Consider the following 20062-nt stretch of genomic DNA (forward strand, 5'->3'; position numbering starts at 1 on the left):
AAATTGATATACTTAATATGCTTGCTGTTTTCAAAAGCTTCAAACTTGCTTCTTTCTTTGTTTTTACTAATTTACAGAATTGAGAAAGCTGTAACCATTTTTCTTTCCTTTTTTATGGTTAAGAAAGAGAACCATAACCCACTGACTTTGCAAGATGCAATAAATATGCTGCAGATTGCTGTTCTGGCTCAGAAAGGGCAGGGTGACATTGGCTGAGCCCAAACATTCCTAGGCATTAACAGTTTACATATTATAGGAGCCAGTCTACATATTATATGAGTCAAATATTTTGAAATATTAGGGAATGGGCTCTTTGCAAGCAATTGGAAAATGGAAGGTCCAAATATTAGAATCTTAACTTGATTTCCAAAGCCATTGCAGTCTTGGGATGGCAGTTCAGTTCAGCAAATACTTGCCTTCTTCCATATGTTCTGGTCATCATCTCCAGATCCCTTGACCCCATGAAATACGACTGATGTTAACCGGTGGCAGGGCTTTTTCCGATGCCCAGCCTGTGGAACACTTTGCCAACTGAGATATGTCAGGTCCCATCACCTTATTGTTTTAGTCAGCCAGCAAGAATATACTATTTAACACCTGCCAAACTGGTGAAAATGTTGAAAAAAGAAAAAGGTAAATGCAATGAAGTAGAGGGATCCTTTTCCCACATGTGGTGGTCCTGTAAAGTAATCAGGGAATTCTGGGAATTTACAATACATTAAAAAATATATTCAAAAAAAATTCCCCCCAAAGCCCGAGGCATTCCTTTTGGGAATGGTAACAACAGAAGTCCCTAAAAATCAAAACAAAAAAAATATTATTATATGCCACCACTGCTGCTAGAATCTTCTTGGTACAAAGGTGGGAGCAAACACAGAACCCCCCCACCAAGAAAGAGTGGCAGTTTAAAATGTTTGAATATGCTGAATTGGCAAGCATAACAAACAGGGTAAGAGAAAAAGATGATAAAGAATATAAGGATGATTGGAAGATGTTTATTGAATATTTTAAGAACCAGTATAAACAAGTAAATACCACCTAGCAGGTCTTGAGTAAATCCAGCAGAATAGGAGTTAATAGAATTTAATAAAAGAAGATATTCGAAGATTAAAAAATTTGAATACGCGATGGGGGGGAGGAGAAAGCAGGAAAAGGGTGGAAGGGGAGTCACCAGGTATTTAGTCGTATGTCGAGATTGGTATGAAAGCTGTACAACTGGGGGGGGGGTGGAGGGAAGGGGAGGTGGGATGGGTGCCTTTTGTTTCTCTCTCTCTCTCTCTGTGTGTGTGTGTGTGTGTGTGTGTGTATAAGCTTTTAGATGGTTACAGTTAACACTGCTTTAATTTGATGGCTATTTTAGAAATTATTATTGTGGTTAGTTCATGATGTTAATAGTTTGGTTTCAGGACTGTGCCAAGGAACAGGAACTGCAAGATATGCTTTAAAAGTTGTGTAATGCTTTGATTTGTTAGCTGCATTGAGTTTCTTTTGGTGTTTTTAAATTTGGTGTTTTTGAAAGTTAAAATATAGAGAGGGGTGTTTGTGTGTGTGTATATTATCTATATAGATATAAATAAACAAATAATGTGAATATTATACAGTGCTACGGAAAAGTAATGTACTTCATTTTCTAGAAAGCACAAACAAATACAGAACATGCGCTTTTCTGCAAAGGGACAACATGGAGCAATAAATCATTAATGCTGGCATTTTCAGAATGTCCATTTGTGGCAATTATAGTTACCAATTTTGGTGTGAAAGAATGAAGCTTATGAGTAACTCTGACTCTTATTGCTCACTGCTTTCCTCTTCAATATGCATTTTATCCCCCTTAGGATACAATATGTGTGTTTTATACTTGAGATGAAGAAGAAATGAACATTAGAAAACAAAGTTTGTGAGTAACAGAAACTGATCTTGCCATTTAATCAGGCATTATCAATATAGTATTAGAGTCAAATATATTGCATTTCACTATTCACACAGTATTTTCACTAGCATAAGAGTTTTAAAAATAAAAGGATTCTTGCAAAGAGAAATCCTTACTGTCGTGCCAGTCACCTCAAGTAGGCATTGTGTTCACAAGAGCATATCCTCGATCCATCCATTCCCACACTGCATTTCTCCCTGTGAGTGAATAATAGGGGAAGGTTGGGACTTCTGATGTGGAAGACACAACTTATTGTGAGAACTTTCTCTCAAAAACAGGATAGATGTTGAAACCACATGTAACTTCCATCTTATCCATGATAACTGCAGCACTTTGAATTTAATTACCATCATGGATTTAGACCCAAAGTTCTATTAAAAAGATACCAATGTTTGCTTGTTTTTAGTGTGTATGCTAGAAACGAGAAACTTACATGGAGACCTCAAATGGCACACATATAATCAACATCCAGAGAGGTAGCTGTGAGGCTTTCTGGGTGCTGCTGGACTGCAACATCCCTGAGCACTACGAGGCTGCCTGAGGCTGATGAGAGCTGCACTGGGGATTGAGTGGCAATGACATCCAAGAGTACCACCAGTAATAATTCAAGTATAATTTAAACGATTTAAGGAATTGCCAAGGTAGTTGTATAAGTTTAAATACCAGTAGAAGGATAGGAAACCATTATCTGTATTGAACTTCTCAATTACTTGTTATTCCACAGTTTTACCATGGAGTCTTGCTTTGAAGTTCATATCCATTGCTAACTTTACGATTTGGGCCTTTGTTTGTTCCTTTGTTATGTCACATGCAGCCCTCAAAGCAAGATGTACTTCTGACCCCAGAAGGGAGAAAGAGCCTGTTTGGGAGACAGCTGTCATTATCATGGTTTACAGACCCATAAATGCTTTTTTTTTTTTAAACTCTTTCACCTTAACTCACACACTATGACCTTCCACAACTTTCAGAGAGATTTTCAGCATGGTTAGGGTTACACTGATGCAGATCCCCCACAGCAGGGTTAGAAACTCCTAAAGGCTCCTTAAACCAAGGTTACAGTCCCCAAACAGAATGTCTAGTTGCCATTTGGGGGCAATATGGCTCTCAAGTCTTATTCTTCAAATGATGGGCTGACTGTGATTGATTCTCAGTTAAATATCTGGCCAGTTCAGATGACAGACTGAGCTCAGTTAAGAGATTTGAGAACTCAAAGAGGAAAAGTCACATTCCACATATATATTGGCCTATTCTGATATTTTTTCTTAATGGCAACTGCTCCTGATCAGACTGCACAGAAAAAGCATTTTGGCTCCAGAAATTCATTCTGAATGTGCAGATAAAATATAACTGATAGAATTCTACAGGATGGAGTATTAATGTGAGAGAACAGTCCAGATCCAATGATTCCCAGCCACTTGCTGCCAGGTGGTGGAGATGTCAGTTGCCATCCTGGCACCCTGGAATCTTTCCTTGATCCCAGGTAGTTGAAAGCCAGGTGCAAAATGTCCACAGTGTCCACAAGGACCATGCAAGTGCCTCCAGGCCCCCCTCCCACTTGGACATGGAGCAGATACACCCTAAATTTGAGGAAGCCCCTTCAACTAGAATAGTATGCCCTGTGCTCTGGTAAGTTGCTCAGTACAGCTGCCCTCATAAGCTATGGCACAGACTGCTATGACACTTGTAGTTTTACACTGTATAATGAATAAAAACTCACTGAAAAAACATTTTACTTGAAAGGGGGATTGAGCAGGATTCTGACACCGTTCTTCAGAATAAAATGTGAGCGCATGCATTAAAAATGTAAGACAATGGAGCAGCCAAGGGTTTACCTGCACCTTCTTTACACAGTGGCTGTGAAAGGCTGCATGGGAAATTGGACTCGATGGCCCAGAAAGCAAGTTCCAATGAAGAAAAGGGCCTATTTAAGTATACATTAAAAGTTGTACGTAATAAAAGCAGAAATGTGCTTTTTTAAAAAAGAGATTCCCAATGTCCAATGGGAGCCAGCCCTTGGAGTGGGGGCAGGCAGGTACCATTGAGGAAATGCCACCATATAGCTACGGAACACACAGTATATGCCATGGGCCTCGCGGGGTTTTAATCAGGCAAGCAAGCTTTACACTCAAATGTAGAGTCCAAGTGTCTTGTTTGCTAAGGACACAGACTTAAACCTTTAAACAAGGCTCCTTTGATTTTCTCATTAATACAATGGTATTGTCTCCCCCCCCCCCCCACACACACTATAAATAAAAATAATTTAACTTTACACTAGAAAATGTGGGGGATTTACTAGCAAAAGGAATAACTTTGTATGGGGGGGATATTTAACCACTACAAGCTATTACTAGCTGTAAATAACTCAGTGATACAAATGAATTTCAAAGAGCAAAACAGAGCATAGAGTTTATTATTTCTCACCCAGAACACTTTTCCAGCTAGTAAAAGGCAGAGAACAAAATCCTTGGTGGGAAGTAGAACATAAGTTTGAATGTATGTATGTACATAATGTATGTACATAAGTGTATGTACATAAGTGTATGTACATAAGTGTATGTACATAAATGTATGTACATAAGTGCATGTATGTACACACCTAGCAGGTCAATTAATAACGCAAGTAATTTGCATTCCTAACTTGCAGACCATTGAGCAGATGTCATTATCGGTAGAATATAAACCAGTGGCAGGTAGGGATTGGGGAGAATTTCAATCCAGTACACATTTCAAACCAAATCTATTAAATCCATACTGTGCAAAATAATATAACTGAAACATTTTAATTGCCAAAAGCACACAAATCCAATCTAGTCCAACTCTGATGTTACTGGTTCAGCATGGGCACCAAAAGCTAGTGGGACAGCCTCAGGTGATGGACTTCTGTACATTCACAAATTAACTGGAAGTCCTGCTCTACTAAGGAAACTGGCTGGTGTTGCTCTTACTCTTTTCTTTCCTATGTTCTGTGTTTTAACTACAGGAATCACTGCTGAGTGACACACGACCCTCCTTTTCCTGTTCATCTTCCGTTCTGAACTGCATACGATGCCAGTTCTGTCAGCAGGAAAGCGGCACTGGGACTCCCTCCCACAGTAGACAGAACTAGGCCAGAAAGACACTTCAGCGGGGAGTTCAGCCAGAATCCACATTCTGCCACTCCCTCCAGGAGAAAGATACTTTAGTACACAGATGTTTGCAGCACTACTGGTCTTGTGTCAGTTCCTAAAACAAAGATCTCTTCCTCTTCCAGTTGGCTTTTAAGGGGGGAAGTTGTGGTGGGAAAATAATCTACAAGAAAAATGCTAATATTGAGCAACATGAGTTTCTCTCTTGCCTCACTCAGTCTCTCCCCTTATCAGGCCAGCTTCCACTTTTAAAAAGCCATGCAGATTGTATGCATCATGCAGTGCTCTCAGTCAAACCTTAAAATCTAAAAACACAGCTTTTAGAATTTAGAATTAGAATTTAATTGCTAAAACAGACACCTTTTTATATTACTAGGTTAACATGCTGCAAAACTGCTATATCATCCAACTCAGGGCACAAAATATCCTGTTTTATGGATAATTAGGGTTGTGAATTCAGCATTTACTTCCCCTCTCTCCCAGTCTATAGACACTGCCAAGGCAAGTACCAGTTGAATGTAGGGTACACCCATGTCTAAGACTAAAAATACAGACACCCATTTTCTTAGGACTTGAGTCCAAATGTATAACCACATAACTATGAAAGAGCCATGTTCTGCCACTGCCATACCACAGAAATACATAGCCCTGTGTGCTATCATACCATTATTAGAAGCTGCCAACACATGTGCGCACACGAATGGATAACATGTCCTTTGCTGGAAAAAGTGACATTCACCAATCACTTGGTCTTCCACAAAAGCTTTACTTAAACATGCACCTGTGAAGCAATTCATTTTTCTTTTGGCGATGCACATTGAATACTGCAATGAAAAACCAGCTGTGTTCAGTAGCTGAGGGTGTGACCCTTACAGTGGGTTGGGTTCTAAACTGGGAATAAAACAGTAAGCATTCCCCTAGAAGTAACACTTTACTGAAGACACACTCAACCGCTGATTCTAATACCTAAGACATCAGGCAGTCAAGCAACATGTCTTCATTCAAATGTCTCAAATGAAGATGACTACTGTATTATTGAGGATTAAATGAAAACTGAAAGTCATTTCAAAAGATAGATAGGAAAGTTTCCAAAGACAGAGACTTCACACTCTTATCCCTTTCTCTGCCCAGTCAATCATACATGAAAATGCAGTGAACATCAGGATCACCCATGCGTCTTTTCACAAGAGTTCAGAAAGGACATCATCAATCCACAACAACTGCCAAAACCAGGCCACGCCCAGTGAGTTCTATGGAACCAAGATGTGCCATGGAGGCCCAAGCAAATGCAGCTCTAGAAAATATGCTATTTGAGGAAACAGCTGAGGAGGAATGAAGTTAGCTTGCCATTCTCTATTTTACTTCACTGAAATATAATTCTAGGCAACACAATACAAGATCTGCAGGCAGACCCCTGGCCAGAAGCAAAGAGTCATCATGAAATCAGATGCATCCCTTAGAAGCTCTAGCAGTGCTCTCCCAGCCCTGCCATTCCTTCCATCCTCAAATAAGCATTTTTGGACTAAACAGCTCCTCTGCTGGCCTGAGCTTCTCAGTGTAAGCACACCTAGGCGAGAGGGGAGGGGGAAACCCGAGGCTCCGGAGCTGACAAGCCCGTGAAGAAAACACCCTCTGCTCGCTCGCTCGCTCTCCCACCCACCCACCGCCTTGACGTGCCGTTCGCATCGACACCCTGTAGCCAAACGAAGCCAGGCTGCTCTCTCGAGCGCCGCGAAGGCGGAAAGGGGCCGGGAAGCCCAGGAGAGCGAAAATCACCGCCGCATCTTTAAGAGGGTTCAAACGAGGACAACCGACATCTTTTTTTTAAAGGCAAAGCAGCAGCGGCAGCGAGAAGAGAGCCCTGCTTGCCTTTATGTAACGGAAGCATTTCTGTAAACAGCTTCAGCCCCGACCCCCCCCCGGACCCCCCCCCCACTCACCTGTGTGCACTCGGTAGTGGGCTTTCAGGTGGGACGACTTGCCGTAGACCTTGCCACACCCGCTGTAGGGGCACTTGTGTCTCTTTTCGGCGGCCAGCTTCCCCTTGGCGGGCGCCGCGCCGCGCAGCAGCGAGAGCGGGTGGGACCCGCCGCCGCCGCCCGCCTCCTGCCCCTCGGCGGGGCTGTGCGAGGGGCTGGAGCCGGACTCGGTGGTCACGTCGCTGTCGGACCCCGCGTCCTCGTCGGGGCTCTCCACGCTGTCGCTGCAGATGGAGGGGGTCGGCAGGGGCCGGTACTTGTTCAGGTCCAACAAGCTTTTGGCAATGGTCACCAAAGTGCAATAATCCTTCCAGGCGTCCCGGGGGTCGTTCAGCTCCTTGGTCACGGCGGCGGCGGCGGCGGCCTCGTCCTCCTCTTCCTCGGGCATCTTCAGCAGCTCCGCGTCCCGGGTCACGTCGGGCTGGGCCGCGGAGCGGTTGGAGATGGACACCAGGCACTGGGCAGCCACGAAGTCCATGTACGCCACCGCGGACATCCTGCGGGCGCCGATGGGCCACGCTTCCCGCGGGGAGAGGCGGAGGGGCGAAGGCGAGCCAGGCGACGGGGCACCGGGGGGCTGCGATCTCCGGGCGCTGCCTTCAGGCTGCGGACCGCGGGGGGAGGCGCTCACGCCGAAGGATCCACTTCCGCGCCTCGACGTTTACATAACCACGACCATCCGTGACCGCCGCCCCCGGAGAAAGAGGGAGAAGCGCCGCCCGCCCCACCTTTTGACCTGGCCGCCCTCGCGCCCGCCGGCGCCGGCCAACTCCGGGAGGGAGCGCGGGCTGGGCTGCGATCCTGGCGGCGGCGGCGGAGGCTGCTGCCTCCTCGCCAGCACAGTGTCACAAGTGGCGATTTCAAGTAATTCAAGTAGCACCGAGGGGAGTTTCCCCGCTCGCTCTCGCGCCTCCTCCCGCCCGGAGAGAAGAGAGGCAGCTCCCTCCCTGTCAGGCGGCGCCCGGCCGGACCCTCAGCCGCTGCCCGCCGCTCCGCGCTGCTCCGGCCGCGTCTCGCTCGGCGCCCGCTTCGCCCAAGCCCATCCCGCGGCAGCAGCGCCTCCGCCGCCGCCTCCGCCCCGCCCGCCAGAGCGAGCCCACTCTGTTTACCTTCTCGCGCTGCCACTCAGGCGGCCTTTGGGCAGGGGAGGCGGGACCGCCAGCCCGCGCCGCGGCCAATCCCGGCTTCCGCTCGCCAAGCCGCGTGCTGCTCCGGAGGCGCGCACACCCCGCTTAAAAGGGCGACGCGCGCCGCTCTCGCCCGCGCCGGCCTGGGGGGCGGGGCGGGCCTCTCCCTCCCCCCGGCTCTCCCCGCCCCCGCGGCGCCGCGCTGCGCCCCGTTTCCCTCCCCGGGCAGCTCTCCCCCGCCCTGCCCCGCGCCCTGCGCAAGAGCTCCCAAGTTTGCACTTTCGGCAGAGATGGGGTTAACTGGCCCGCCCGAAGTCCTTCTAGTCCCAGCAACCAGCGGGCCAATCGAAAGTGATGGGGTTGATGTCACTCGCCGCGGCTCCGCCAATCAAAAATACAAGCCGAGCAGTTCTCACTTGTAAACTGGAGAGGTGGGAGCAAAAGGCAAACTTCAGAGAGTAGCTTTGGCGGGGAGTGGGGGGGGGGGGGATTATGTAAGCACGAGCAAAAGCCTGTTCCTGGCGTTCCCACAGATGGTGTGTGGAATGAGTATTTTATTAGATTACGTGGAGGCCTTCAAGTCTCTGGTTAAAAACAGAATCTACCTTACTCCCAAGGTATTTGCTCAGGGCATCCTTGTGGAAATAGGTGCTCCCTGCCTTCATGACGTCACTGCACAAAACCACTTCGAAAATGATGCAACAGGTAGGGAAAGAACCAATTCATGCCTAGTGGACAATTAATATTTCTTCTTTACATAGGTCTACCCACAGTCATTGCCTGGGCAAGATACCTCACGGAACTGTGGGAGTAGGCCACACAATTGCACAGGAATACACTGCCAAAGCCAATCACATCTTCTGTGAGGACATCCATAAAATCTTCCCAAGGTGAAGGCTCTGCCTCCAAGGCGATGGCATTCATGAATGAAACAATGTAGCACCACTGATATATGTGCCATGAGAACCATTTTAAGACCTTCCCCATGCTTTATTATTGATTTTCTTCCCTTTCTTCCATCATGGAACTCTAGGTATCTTGCATGTGGTTTGTAGGCAGTCTCCCATTAAGGTGATGATCACATCCAGACCTGCTTAGCTTCTGCAAGTTTACCATTCAGGGAACCCACCTAGGTGCATTATTGTGTCATTGGATGTGCATAAAGGGTTGTGAAATAATGGTGGTGATAAAATGTGTGTGTCATACACAGCAACAAGAAGTCCTTTTTTCTTGAATGGACAAGTCTTCTAGATACAGATAAGTAGCATGTGCCCAAAGTTGCAAAAGTAACTTAAACGTAGTGGATGAAAATGTTGATCAAATTAAGTTGTGGGATTTCTGGTAACAAATGGCCTAAAGTCATTCATCTAAAGATGGGATGAATTGAGGTGGCCACATTTCCTCCTGGAATCCATTTATAAAACTGTCAACAGCAACAAGGGATATGTGATGGAATCAGAATTGGCTTAAAAAGTCATCTAGTCCAAGTTCTACTCAGTGCAGAATTGGCAATGCAGGGGCAGAATCAGTGATAGCCTCTTCTTAAACATCTCCAGTGAGATAAGAACCTACCACCTCCTGAGGCAGTCTGTTCTCCTGTCAAACAGCTGTGGCCATTAGAGGTTTCTCTTATGCTTAACTAAAATCTGCTTCCTTTTAACTTTCACTCATTGGTTCTAATCCTGCCTGCTGGAGCAAGAGAGAACATGTCTGATCCATCTACTCCATAAAGGTCCTTCAGATATTTGAAAACCACTACCATGTCGCCTCTTAATATTCTCTTTTCCAGGCTAAACATATACAGCTCTTTCAATCATTCTTTAAAGGACTTGGTTTCCAAAATCCCTCACCAACCTGATCATCCTCTTTGTTCACACTCCATTTCTTAATGTCCTTCTTAATGTGGTGTCCAGAACTAGACAGAGTACTTTAGACATGGTCTGAACTGTGCAGATCCTATTACAACCCCGTGATTTGGGCACTAGGTTTCTGTTACTGTAGCATCACATCACACTGCTGGCTCTTCTTCAGCCTGTGATCTTCTAAGACACTTACATTTTTTTCACTAGTACTGCTGCCAAGCCAGGTCTCCCCCATCTTTTCTTTTCTTTTCTTTTCTTTTTTTTGTACCATTGATTCTTTGTACCTAAATGCAAACCTTTGCATTTATCGCTGTTAAATTTTGTCTTGTTGTATTGACAATTCCTAGACAGAGATCCTTAGCTCTATTATGGAACTAAAGTTCCCAGGGTTCCAGACAATCATGTCAAAACATTTTAAAATGAGTAATTTGATTATGTAATGCATCCAGTTGTTCATTATAATAACCATTGTCAAGTCCTAGTAACATTTCCAAACTGGCTAGTGAAGCAGGTAGATTTTCTAGCCCAATGAGTGGATTCACTCCGCTGACTGCCCCCAATTAAATATAGTGGACCTACCTCACGGTACACCAATTACATACATTTCTACAATTTACCTTAGTCATTCAGAGTCTTAGGCAGAAGCTGAACAAATAAACAAGAAGAGTTTTATTTACAGAGACAAGTTTGTGAAACAAAGTTGGGCCAGGCAATTCGTTCTTTCCAGTAAAAGGTAACTTATCACTTAAACTAAATACAAGGATGTCACAGGCTTAAACACAGTAGTATGTGCACATCTTTTCTTAAACTTCAGTTGCTAAAAATCAGTTGTTACACTTCAGGTAGATGCTCAGGTTTCCAGAATAGGTGGTAAAATGCTTAACTCATTTTCTTGTTCCTTTACTTAGTTATGAGAGGTGTTAGTTAAATACTTTTGATGCTGCACAGCTTCCTTCACAGATTAGCAATTTGGTTCACGAGTGAGGGCCACTTTTCCTCGGTTCCCCTCTCTCTTAACAATCTCACTCTTGAGGTATCCCAGTTAGTATAACAGACCCAGGGGGTCCCCACAGCCCTTGTTACTGGTTTGAGGGTCGTCTTTTCCCAGGAGATCTCTGGCCTCCTGACTGGAAGGAGACCCAAGAATAAGAGTGTCTTCCCACAGTTTCTTCCTCTCCTGCCTCAGACTCAACCCTCCAGTTTAAATCCTTTTTTACTTTCCCAAGACCCTCAACTGGGTCTTCCTATCTAAGCTGAGAGGCTATTTTCTCTGGCTTTAGATGTTCTCCTCAGAATGGATGTTCCACTCAAAACAGATCCAGTTCTCCCTCAGACAAACCTCTCCTGATCCCTATCTCTCAACCTGAGCCCTATGTCTCATCTAAATCAAGCCCTATCTAAGTCTGTCCCTCAGAAATGGCTTCTTTTATTTTCCCTCCAAAAGTGCTGGCTCCGCCTCCCTCTGACTGGCTGTCTTGGGAGCAAATCAGAGAGAGGCTCCAGCCCTCTGGTGGAATTCTGAGGGACTGCATCTCCAGATGCTGGTCTGGCTTTGCTGTCACAGGTGCTTATTAGCTAATCAGTTAACTAATGGACGGGTGCTCCCGTTGTGGCAAAGTCTCTTGTGTAGACACTGAGCACAACCAACAGCTTTTGCTTGAGATGAAGTTCAAGTCATGAAAGGACTTTGAGATGGCTGCTTGCGTCCCTGACCAGAATGAAGAAAACAAACCATAAGCTGCCTCTAGTGGAGGGACAAAAAAGAGGACTATAGTGACCTTAGGGTAAAGGAGTGACAAACAGATCAGCATTCAGGTCAGAGTGCCATTCTTGAATAAAGGCAGGGACACTGTGAGAGTAAATGGGAGGGAAGGGAAAAGAACATTCTTTATTCTTATAGAATACAAGCAAGTTCCAGATAAATGTGAACCAAGAGAGAGTTAACAGCTTCCCCCTTCATTCATTTAGATGTACAGAGCATACCTGAGGTTAGTGCAGATGCATTTCCTGTTTTATGTATCTTCCCAGCAACCTTTACAGATGGGGTAGTGGAGCCTGAAATATAATGGACTTGCCCCATGAATTCACAGGCCCATCTCACAGTGCCTCTCTGACAGTTTGACTTCTTCTTAGTCTTTCAGCAAAATATGTTGGGGTTCAGAGAGATAAGAAGGCAGTGTGATGTAAGGCAAACCTTCATTTTCTTTCTGCTTCCTTTACCATGCACAAAGGATAGAAGAAACTCCTGGACTTTTCAATTCTTGCATCTGTGGTGCTAGGAGCAAAACCTCCTGACTTTTCCATCTCTGTACGCTCTTCTATAGGCTTCAAGAATCTGTAGTTTCAGGAAACCAAGCAAGCAAGCAAACAATAAATACTAGTTACAAAGAAACTCTGTCCAGATCTCATTGGCCACACAAAATGAAGAGGAAGAAGAAGGAAAGAAGAAAGATATAAGGGAAGACAATCAAAGATAAAAGATACAAGGGAATGTAATCGGGTATATATAAAATAAAAAGGTTTACAGGATTTCTTCAGTGCTGAAAGAAATCCATTCAACCAGTTCTCAGAGGCAAGTATGCTAGGCATCAGGAGGAGGAGGAGGAAGTAAAAGTAAAGAAAAATGTAAATAAAAGTTAGTTACAGACTCCTAAATTGAATAGGAAAAGGATTCATTATTCAATAGCAAAAGAGTAACAAAGAAGTAAAGATATATTTCTAAACAGAGAGCATAAGTTGAGCCAATTATTTTAAAAAACAGAAGGGCTGAAATGAGACATGGATAAACTAACATGTCAAGAATTAGAAAAATCCAAATGACATAAAATTAAAGAATGAACTAAAGAATATATGGGTGAGATCCAATGTTGCACCAGCGTATGTAGCAGGTCCTCTCCTCCTTCTTCCCCTCTGCCCCCCATCAGCTCTTTAGTGTGTCCCCCAACTCTCCAGAGCATATGACCCGGAGGGGGGACTGAAGAGGGAAGGAGAGAAAGGGGAAGTCCTGTTGTGCAAGCAGAATGCCATAATTGAATATCATCCAATGGAGAATGGGTTAATGTAAAATTATCTAGGATGAGTGTTGCTTGCCCTCTTGCTCAAGACTGTTAAGCCCACTTTCAAGATAAATTCCAAAGGAGAGTGACTGTGTCTTATTTAGGAGATTAAGACATAATATATCCAACAGTTTGGAACTGAAACTAATGTATAAATATTAAATATTGTATATCAAAGTATTACAGTGCAAGTCTATGCATGGCTACTCAGAAGTAACTCCCATTGGATTCAGTGGGACTAACTTCTAGGTAAATGGCATTGGATTGCAGCCTTTATGACACCTTATAATAGCTATGTAGGATGTGCTAAACTAAATCCTGAGAACTTTTCAGAAGTGGTATGATTCTTATCTATTCAGACTGAAAAGTTTGAAAAATTAAATGAACTGTTATTGTATATGGTTCTCCTGGTTGATTTTGCTTTCATTACTTATTCAACAAGGGCTGAATCATAAAATAAATGCAGAATATCTAAAATGTGTTTTTATTTTCTGACAACAGGCTTTTGAATATTGGATAAAATTGATGTTGGACTGAAATTTCCTTTCATAGTGGATGGTGAAATTTTAATAATCTGATATATTTATCTTCTGAAATTTTACACAGTTTTAACACTGATATTTCAGCAATGCTAAAGAATATGTAAAAACCACATTATCACAAGGGGCTTCTATGGTGTTCTGAGTGTGTGCAAGGTCTTTCAGTCTGAACCTTCAGTGACAGTTCAAAATGCTTATTGGTGAAGAGGCATCAAGTTCTTGGTGGGCAGATACGACTACTCCGGCTAGATTTAGCCAGCGACAAGGAAAAGTGTTAAAAAAATTCTAAGTATCAAGAGCTTTGCTACTTTCGGGCATAGGGGTTTTTTTCTTGCTTGACCTTTAAATCATTTAGCTATAACTGCATGTATACTTTGCACTGTATTTATTATTAATCAGAAAAAAGACAGCTTTCTGTTTCAACTGCTTTCTAGGATCCATTGGCTTTGTGTGATGGAAGGTAGTCTAGGTTTCAGAGCATTCAAAATAGGTCAGAGGAATCTGAGTTCAGAATGCATCCAATGGTGTTTAAATAGCAATGTAGTAAGTGCCTTAGTAATACAGACAGCTCATAGTTTCAGCTAAGAAAATCACATTAAAAATATATATTACAGAACATGTTCCAGCTAACAAAGTTACACCCTGTAGGAAAGAGCACAATTTTAAAAGAAAAGCTGTCATAATAAACTTGGACCTTGCTCTGGTAGTTTCTACTCTGACTAAAGGATATTTCCATATTTCACTTCATCAACTCAACATGGGGAGTTTCTAGGCTGATTGTGTGGCCTTTGGAAAGAGCTGGTCTCCATCAGGCGATGTACACATGACATCTTATTCTAGAATCAATGGAGACCGAGTGCTTGTTTTTTTGTTTGTGGTCCTCATGGAGTCTAGAACTATTGCATATTTTTGTGCTTTATTGTTTAGTTGATTAGTCATGTCCAACTCCTCGTGAACCTGTGGACCAGAGCACGCCAGGGACTCCTGTCTTCCAATGCCTCCCGGAGTTTCATCAAATTCATGTTGGTCGCTTCTATAACACTGTCCAACCATCTCGTCTTCTGTCATTCCCTTCTCCTTGTGCCCTCAATCTTAGCCAACATCAGAGCTTTTCTTTCCAGAGAGTCTTCTCTTCTCATGAGGTGGCCAAAGTATTGGAGCCTCAGCTTCAGAATCTTTCCTTCCAGTGAGCACTCAGGGCTGATTTCCTTCAGAATGGAGAGGTTTGATCTTTTTGCAGTCCATGGGACTCTCAAGAGTCTCCTCCAGCACCACAATTCAAAAGCATCAATTTTCTGGCGGTCAGCCTTCTTTGTGGTCCAGCTCTCACTTCCATACATCACTACTGGGGAAACCATAGCTTTCAGTATATAGATCTTTTTCAACAAGGCTTTTTGAGATGCTATCTAGGTTTATCATCGCTTTTCTCCCAAGAAGCAGGCGTTTTTAAATTTTGTGACTGCTGTCACCATCTGCGGTGATCAGGGAGCCAAAAAAGGTAAAATCTGTCACTACTTCCATTTCTTCCCCTTCTATTTGCCAGGAGGTGATGGGCCCAGTGGCCATGATCTTCGTTTTTTTTTGATGTTGAGCTTCAGACTATATTTTGCGCTCTCCTCTTTCACCCTCATTAAGAGGTTCTTTAATTCCTCACTTTCTACCATCAAGGTTGTGTCATCTGCATATCTGAGGTTGTTGATATTTCTTCTGGCACTCTTAATTCCAGCTTGGGATTCATCCAGTCCAGCCTTTCCCATGATGTATTCTGCATATAAGTTGAATAAGCAGGGAGACAATATACAGCCTTGTCATACTCCTTTCCCAATTTTGAACCAATCAGTTGTTCCATACCCAGCTAACTGTTGCTTCTTGTCTCATATAGAGATTTATCAGGAGACAGATGTGGTGATCAGGCACTCCCATTTCTTTAAGAACTTGCCATAGTTTGCTGTGGTCCATGCAGTCAAAGGCTTTTGCATAGTCAATGAAGCAGAAGTACAGTGGTACCTCTGGTTGCAAATGGGATTCGTTCCGGAGCCCCGTTCGCAACATGAGCAGAACGCAACCCGCATCTGTGCGTGCGCAGGTCACGATTTGCCACTTCTGCGCATGCGCGCGGCATCATTTTGCGCGTCTGCGCATGCACGAGCGGCGAAACCCGGAAGTAACCCTTTCCAGTACCTCTGGGTCGCCGTGGGACATATCCTGAAAGAACGTAACATGAAGCGGACATAACAAGAGGTATGACTGTAAATGTTTTTCTGGAACTCTCTGGCTTTCTCCATAATCCAGCGCATGTTTGCAATTTGGTCTCTGGTTCCTCTGCCCCTTTGAAATCCAGCTTGTACTTCTGGGAGTTCTCGGTCCACATACTGCTTTAGCCTGCCTTGTAGAATTCTGAGCATAACCTTGCTAGCATGTGAAATGAACGCAATTGTGCGGTAGTTGGAGCATTCTTTGGCACTGCCCTTTTTTGGGATTGGGATGTAAACTGATCTTCTCCAATCCTTTGGCCACTGCTGATTTTTTCCACATTTGCTGGCATATTGAGTGTAGCTACAATTTGTGTTACAAATGAGTTAATGTGGATGCAGCCTGAGAGAGCCTGAGGATTTAATATGGGCAGTTGAATTTTCTGAAGTGATCATTCACAGCTATCAGTACAGAGTTGGCCCAGACAGCTCCATTTCTTACACTACTGATATGTGAAAGGCTGACATCGACTTACAGCGAAATTATACGCTGGGGGGAGGTGTTTGTTCGCCCCAGAACATTGGTATCACTTTAACTTACTGCGTTCCATCATACCTCTCCTCCCTTTCGTCTGTTGCCCATAGACTGGCCTTCACCAAAGCGAGGTTTAACGTTTTTCCCTCCAATGTCCTGAGACATAGATTCTCAAAGGGCCAAGCCTCCGCCATGTGCGAATGTGATAAGGAGACGCCGGAGTCGCTCCAGCACATTATGTTCACTTGCCCCTTGTTCAATGTGCCACGGGCAAATTTGTTGGGATCAATCATACAGAAACTAGAGAGTACCCCACCAAAATTCCACCTTGCCCAAATCTTGCAGGATAAGGATACCCACACGACCCTGAAAGTGGCTAGGTTCCTGGTCGCTGTCTTTACCCAAAAGCGACGCCAAGGAGCACTTCAAGCTAATTAATGGCGTAGTATGCCATTCCATCTTATAGCATTTTATTGTTATAGTGTTGTTTTAGCGGCTGTTTTTTCCCACGTGCACAAGCTGTTATTTATGTGTTGTTTTTACTTGTATGGGCCTATGGCCGTAATAAAATTTTATGTTTATGATATGTGAAAGGAGATATTGCAATGTAACAGACAAAACCCCAATACAATTTTAGGTTTAGAGCAGCATTCTTTCCACACACAAGACCTGAGGTAAAAGTGCAGGACTGGCTCAAGACATTTTGGCACCTGAGGCCATCCACAAAATGCCCCCCCCTCCCCACCTGAGCAGGGGTGAGAGTGAAGATCTACTATATGAACACTCTTGTGTTACCCTCCCACATACAAGTCCAAGGCCATCCTCTCCTCACATGGTAGGGCACCCAGCTGTCTGTCCACATATTAGTAAACATGTAATTGACAACCTAAAATAAATGTAAGTATATAATAAATAGAATAGTATTAGTACTAGGATGCTGAAAGAGAACTAAAAATAAAGTGAAACAAGGTGCCCTGGTGTTTGGTAGGTAAAATAGTGAGGTTTATGTCTCAGATGCTATTTCACATTGAAGTATTAGCTCAGTCTTACAGTATCCTCATGAACGAGCCTATTATTCTCCTTTTAGAGTTGGGAATGTGAAGCCAAAGGCCAAAGCCAGTGACAGAGAGAGAGCGTTTGGCCATATTCAGCTATCAGTGTTGGCCCAACACTCAATGGCCCCCTGGGCAAGAACCATCCTTTGTGCACCCTCCTCTAATTTCAAATACCTTATTTTAATTACGCATACACCCCCCATTTAATGAGTTCTGTGATTTGCAGACATGATTTAAGGGAATAAATTTGCATGCTAGGATCATGCCATGTAAACTATTTATACCTGAAGTGATTAACCTTTAGCCCTACGGATTTTGTTGGACTCCAACTCCCATCCTGCCTGACCTTTGGCCATGCTAGCTGTGGCTGATGGAAGTTGGAGCCCTGCAGGTGGGATGGGGAGGGACAGATTCCCCAGGACTGGCCTGAGCCCTTTGTTTCTGCTTTTGAGTGGATAGTTGACTAGATAGCCTGTAGAGAGCAGACACGGTGCTCTCCAGAGGTTGATGCACTCCTGGTCCCATCAGCTTCAGCCAGCATGCCCAATAGTCAGGGATCATGCGAGTTATGGTCCAACAACATGTGGAGGGCAGCGCCTTGACTTTGTTTGATAGAGGATAGCAGGTGTCCCTGCAAACCCCTGGCTCAACACAGCAGGTGGTTCCTGGGGTCACCTGCCCCTGCATTTGGCCTTGTCACCAGTATTATCCACTGAGTGGTGCTTATTCTAAAAACCCCTTTGACATATTCAACTTTGACGTGTTTACTAGCACAGGAGGACATGCAGGAAACACATGAGGAATCTAGCAGCTTTCCCCTATCTGAAGGTCCTAGGAAGGGATATGAATAAAAAGTGGGTGAGGCCTGAACATTCCAAGGCGTTGGGTGGGTGGGCAAGAACCGAAGAATGTGAGATGAAGAGACAAAGAGGGAATTGATCCTGTTGTCTGTCTTGAGTGAGGCGAGGCATTATGAAGGGATGCAAGGCTCTTCAGAACTGCCCTAGTACAACTCTTCTGCTAATGACACATTTTAGGAAATGTACTCTGTACAGGAAATCTGCAGCAAGCGGAGGCGGGGAGGGGCGGCGAAGTGGTGGGAGGGCTGAAACGGTGCTCTCTGCCTTACAGGAAGAACAATTCTCCACATCGAGGGATGTGAGCAAGTATTCGGCTGCTTGCACGTACAGTATAGGGAACTGGCTACGTGTACCACGTTTCTTACAACACGGAGAAGTTGAGGTCCCCGAAGCGTCCCCGAGCCCCTCCACACAACTTTGTTTGCCGAACTTCAGCAGCCTTCGCCTCTTTAATGCAGAGCGAATGGTGGTGGGGCCGCACCAAGCGACTGCACTGCAGGCTGCAGATGTACGTGCACCGAAGCCACGCGCTGCTCAGGCAAAAGTACAGACATCGCCCTTTTAAAGCTGTTCTGCAGGCAGCAGAAGGGAGGGGGAGGAGGAGGAGGAGGAGAGTTCATCTGAGGACACAGTCCCAGTTCTCAGAAATCCCTTCGCTGCTGGAACATCGAGCTCCCTTTACTGCAGTTGAACAAACTGCCCTAGATTGGGGGCTGGTAAGCCCGCCCCCAGCTCGTGCAGGAAGCGCAGGGAGCCCGGACCCACGTGAGCTGCACTGAAATTAGCACCTCCACCTCAGAGACAGGCAGGCAGGGGTGGGGTGGAGGGGGGAGCAAAAGGGGGGGGGCTGCGTGACTTCTGGCCCCGGCCGTCATCAGCCTGCATGTCAGTCGGAGGAAACGCCGGATCACCGCTTCCCTTTTTTCGCCCTGGGGCGCCGGGGAAGCTGCTGCAGACCTTCTTTTCGACCCCCCGCGGGGCTCCCTGTACTTTTTATTTTTAAAGGCAAATGCAAGATCTGACAGCCTGGCACGTTTGCTCGGCATAAATGAAGTATTGCAATCAGGTGCCTCCCACACCCTCTCCGCCCCCCCCCCCCATAACAGCTCCCAGGGAGGGCGAATGCGTGGAGAGCGGGTGGTTTGCTTGCGAGGAAGAGGAGGCCGCTCCCCCCTCGCTTTCTCACGCGCGCAGCCACCTACTTGCGGGGGGGGGGAGGGGGCTTCAGGATACGCCGCCCACGCGGGCTTAAGAGAGAGAGAGAAATAAATAAACCCGGGCTGGTACATATTTATAAATAGCACGATTAGACCTAGCAGTACACGCTGGGGGGCACCACAGGGCCCTCCTCTTAAGAAAAAGGCCGCCCCCCCCCCGTAGCACGCATGTACGCAAATGACACACTGGCCGTGACGGGGGCTGTTTTTGCTGCTGCTCCTGCCTGCAGCTTTTCCCTGTGAGTCAGAGGGATGCGCTTCCTGGGGCTGGATTTTCGAACACTTTGTTCCATCCTCCCCCCCGCCCCCCCCCCCCCGCATCAGAGACGCTGCCTCGCTTCAGTCACCAGATCCCCACGTTGGTCCCCCGCAGCCCCCGCTGGAGGTGACCTGACACGTGCCCCATGGGCACGACCCCCTTGCCGAGCCCCAGAACCACCCGAGAGAGCAGTGCGGGTCCCGCGGCCAAGCGGCGAGGAATGGGGCACACGCTTCTCTCGGCGCCTCGTCTTCCCTCCCCGGCCCCGCCCCCGCCCCGCCCCCTCGGCGCGACTCCGCCCCGCTTCACCTCGAATAACCCTCTGT

The 20062-nt window shown here is 45.6% G+C and overlaps 1 protein-coding gene across 3 annotated transcripts in view; it reads right to left on the reverse strand.

The window, feature by feature from the left end:
• The window catches only part of KLF9 (KLF transcription factor 9), a 29265-nt gene extending 21139 nt beyond the window's left edge, over positions 1–8126 (reverse strand). For 2 of the 3 annotated variants that reach the window (XR_013394592.1, XR_013394591.1), the window contains exon 1: positions 6996–8126. Coding sequence is in view for 1 of the 3 variants with exons in the window: in XM_028748090.2 (XP_028603923.2) it covers positions 6996–7530 (535 nt within the window). In the remaining 2 variants the exon portion in view is untranslated. The remainder of the gene's footprint in view (positions 1–6995) is intronic. The other variant, XM_028748090.2, reaches the window with a different exon arrangement.
• Positions 8127–20062: the final 11936 nt, after the last annotated feature.

Source organism: Podarcis muralis, chromosome 11, assembly GCF_964188315.1.
Source record: "Podarcis muralis chromosome 11, rPodMur119.hap1.1, whole genome shotgun sequence".
Classification (NCBI taxonomy): domain Eukaryota; kingdom Metazoa; phylum Chordata; class Lepidosauria; order Squamata; family Lacertidae; genus Podarcis; species Podarcis muralis.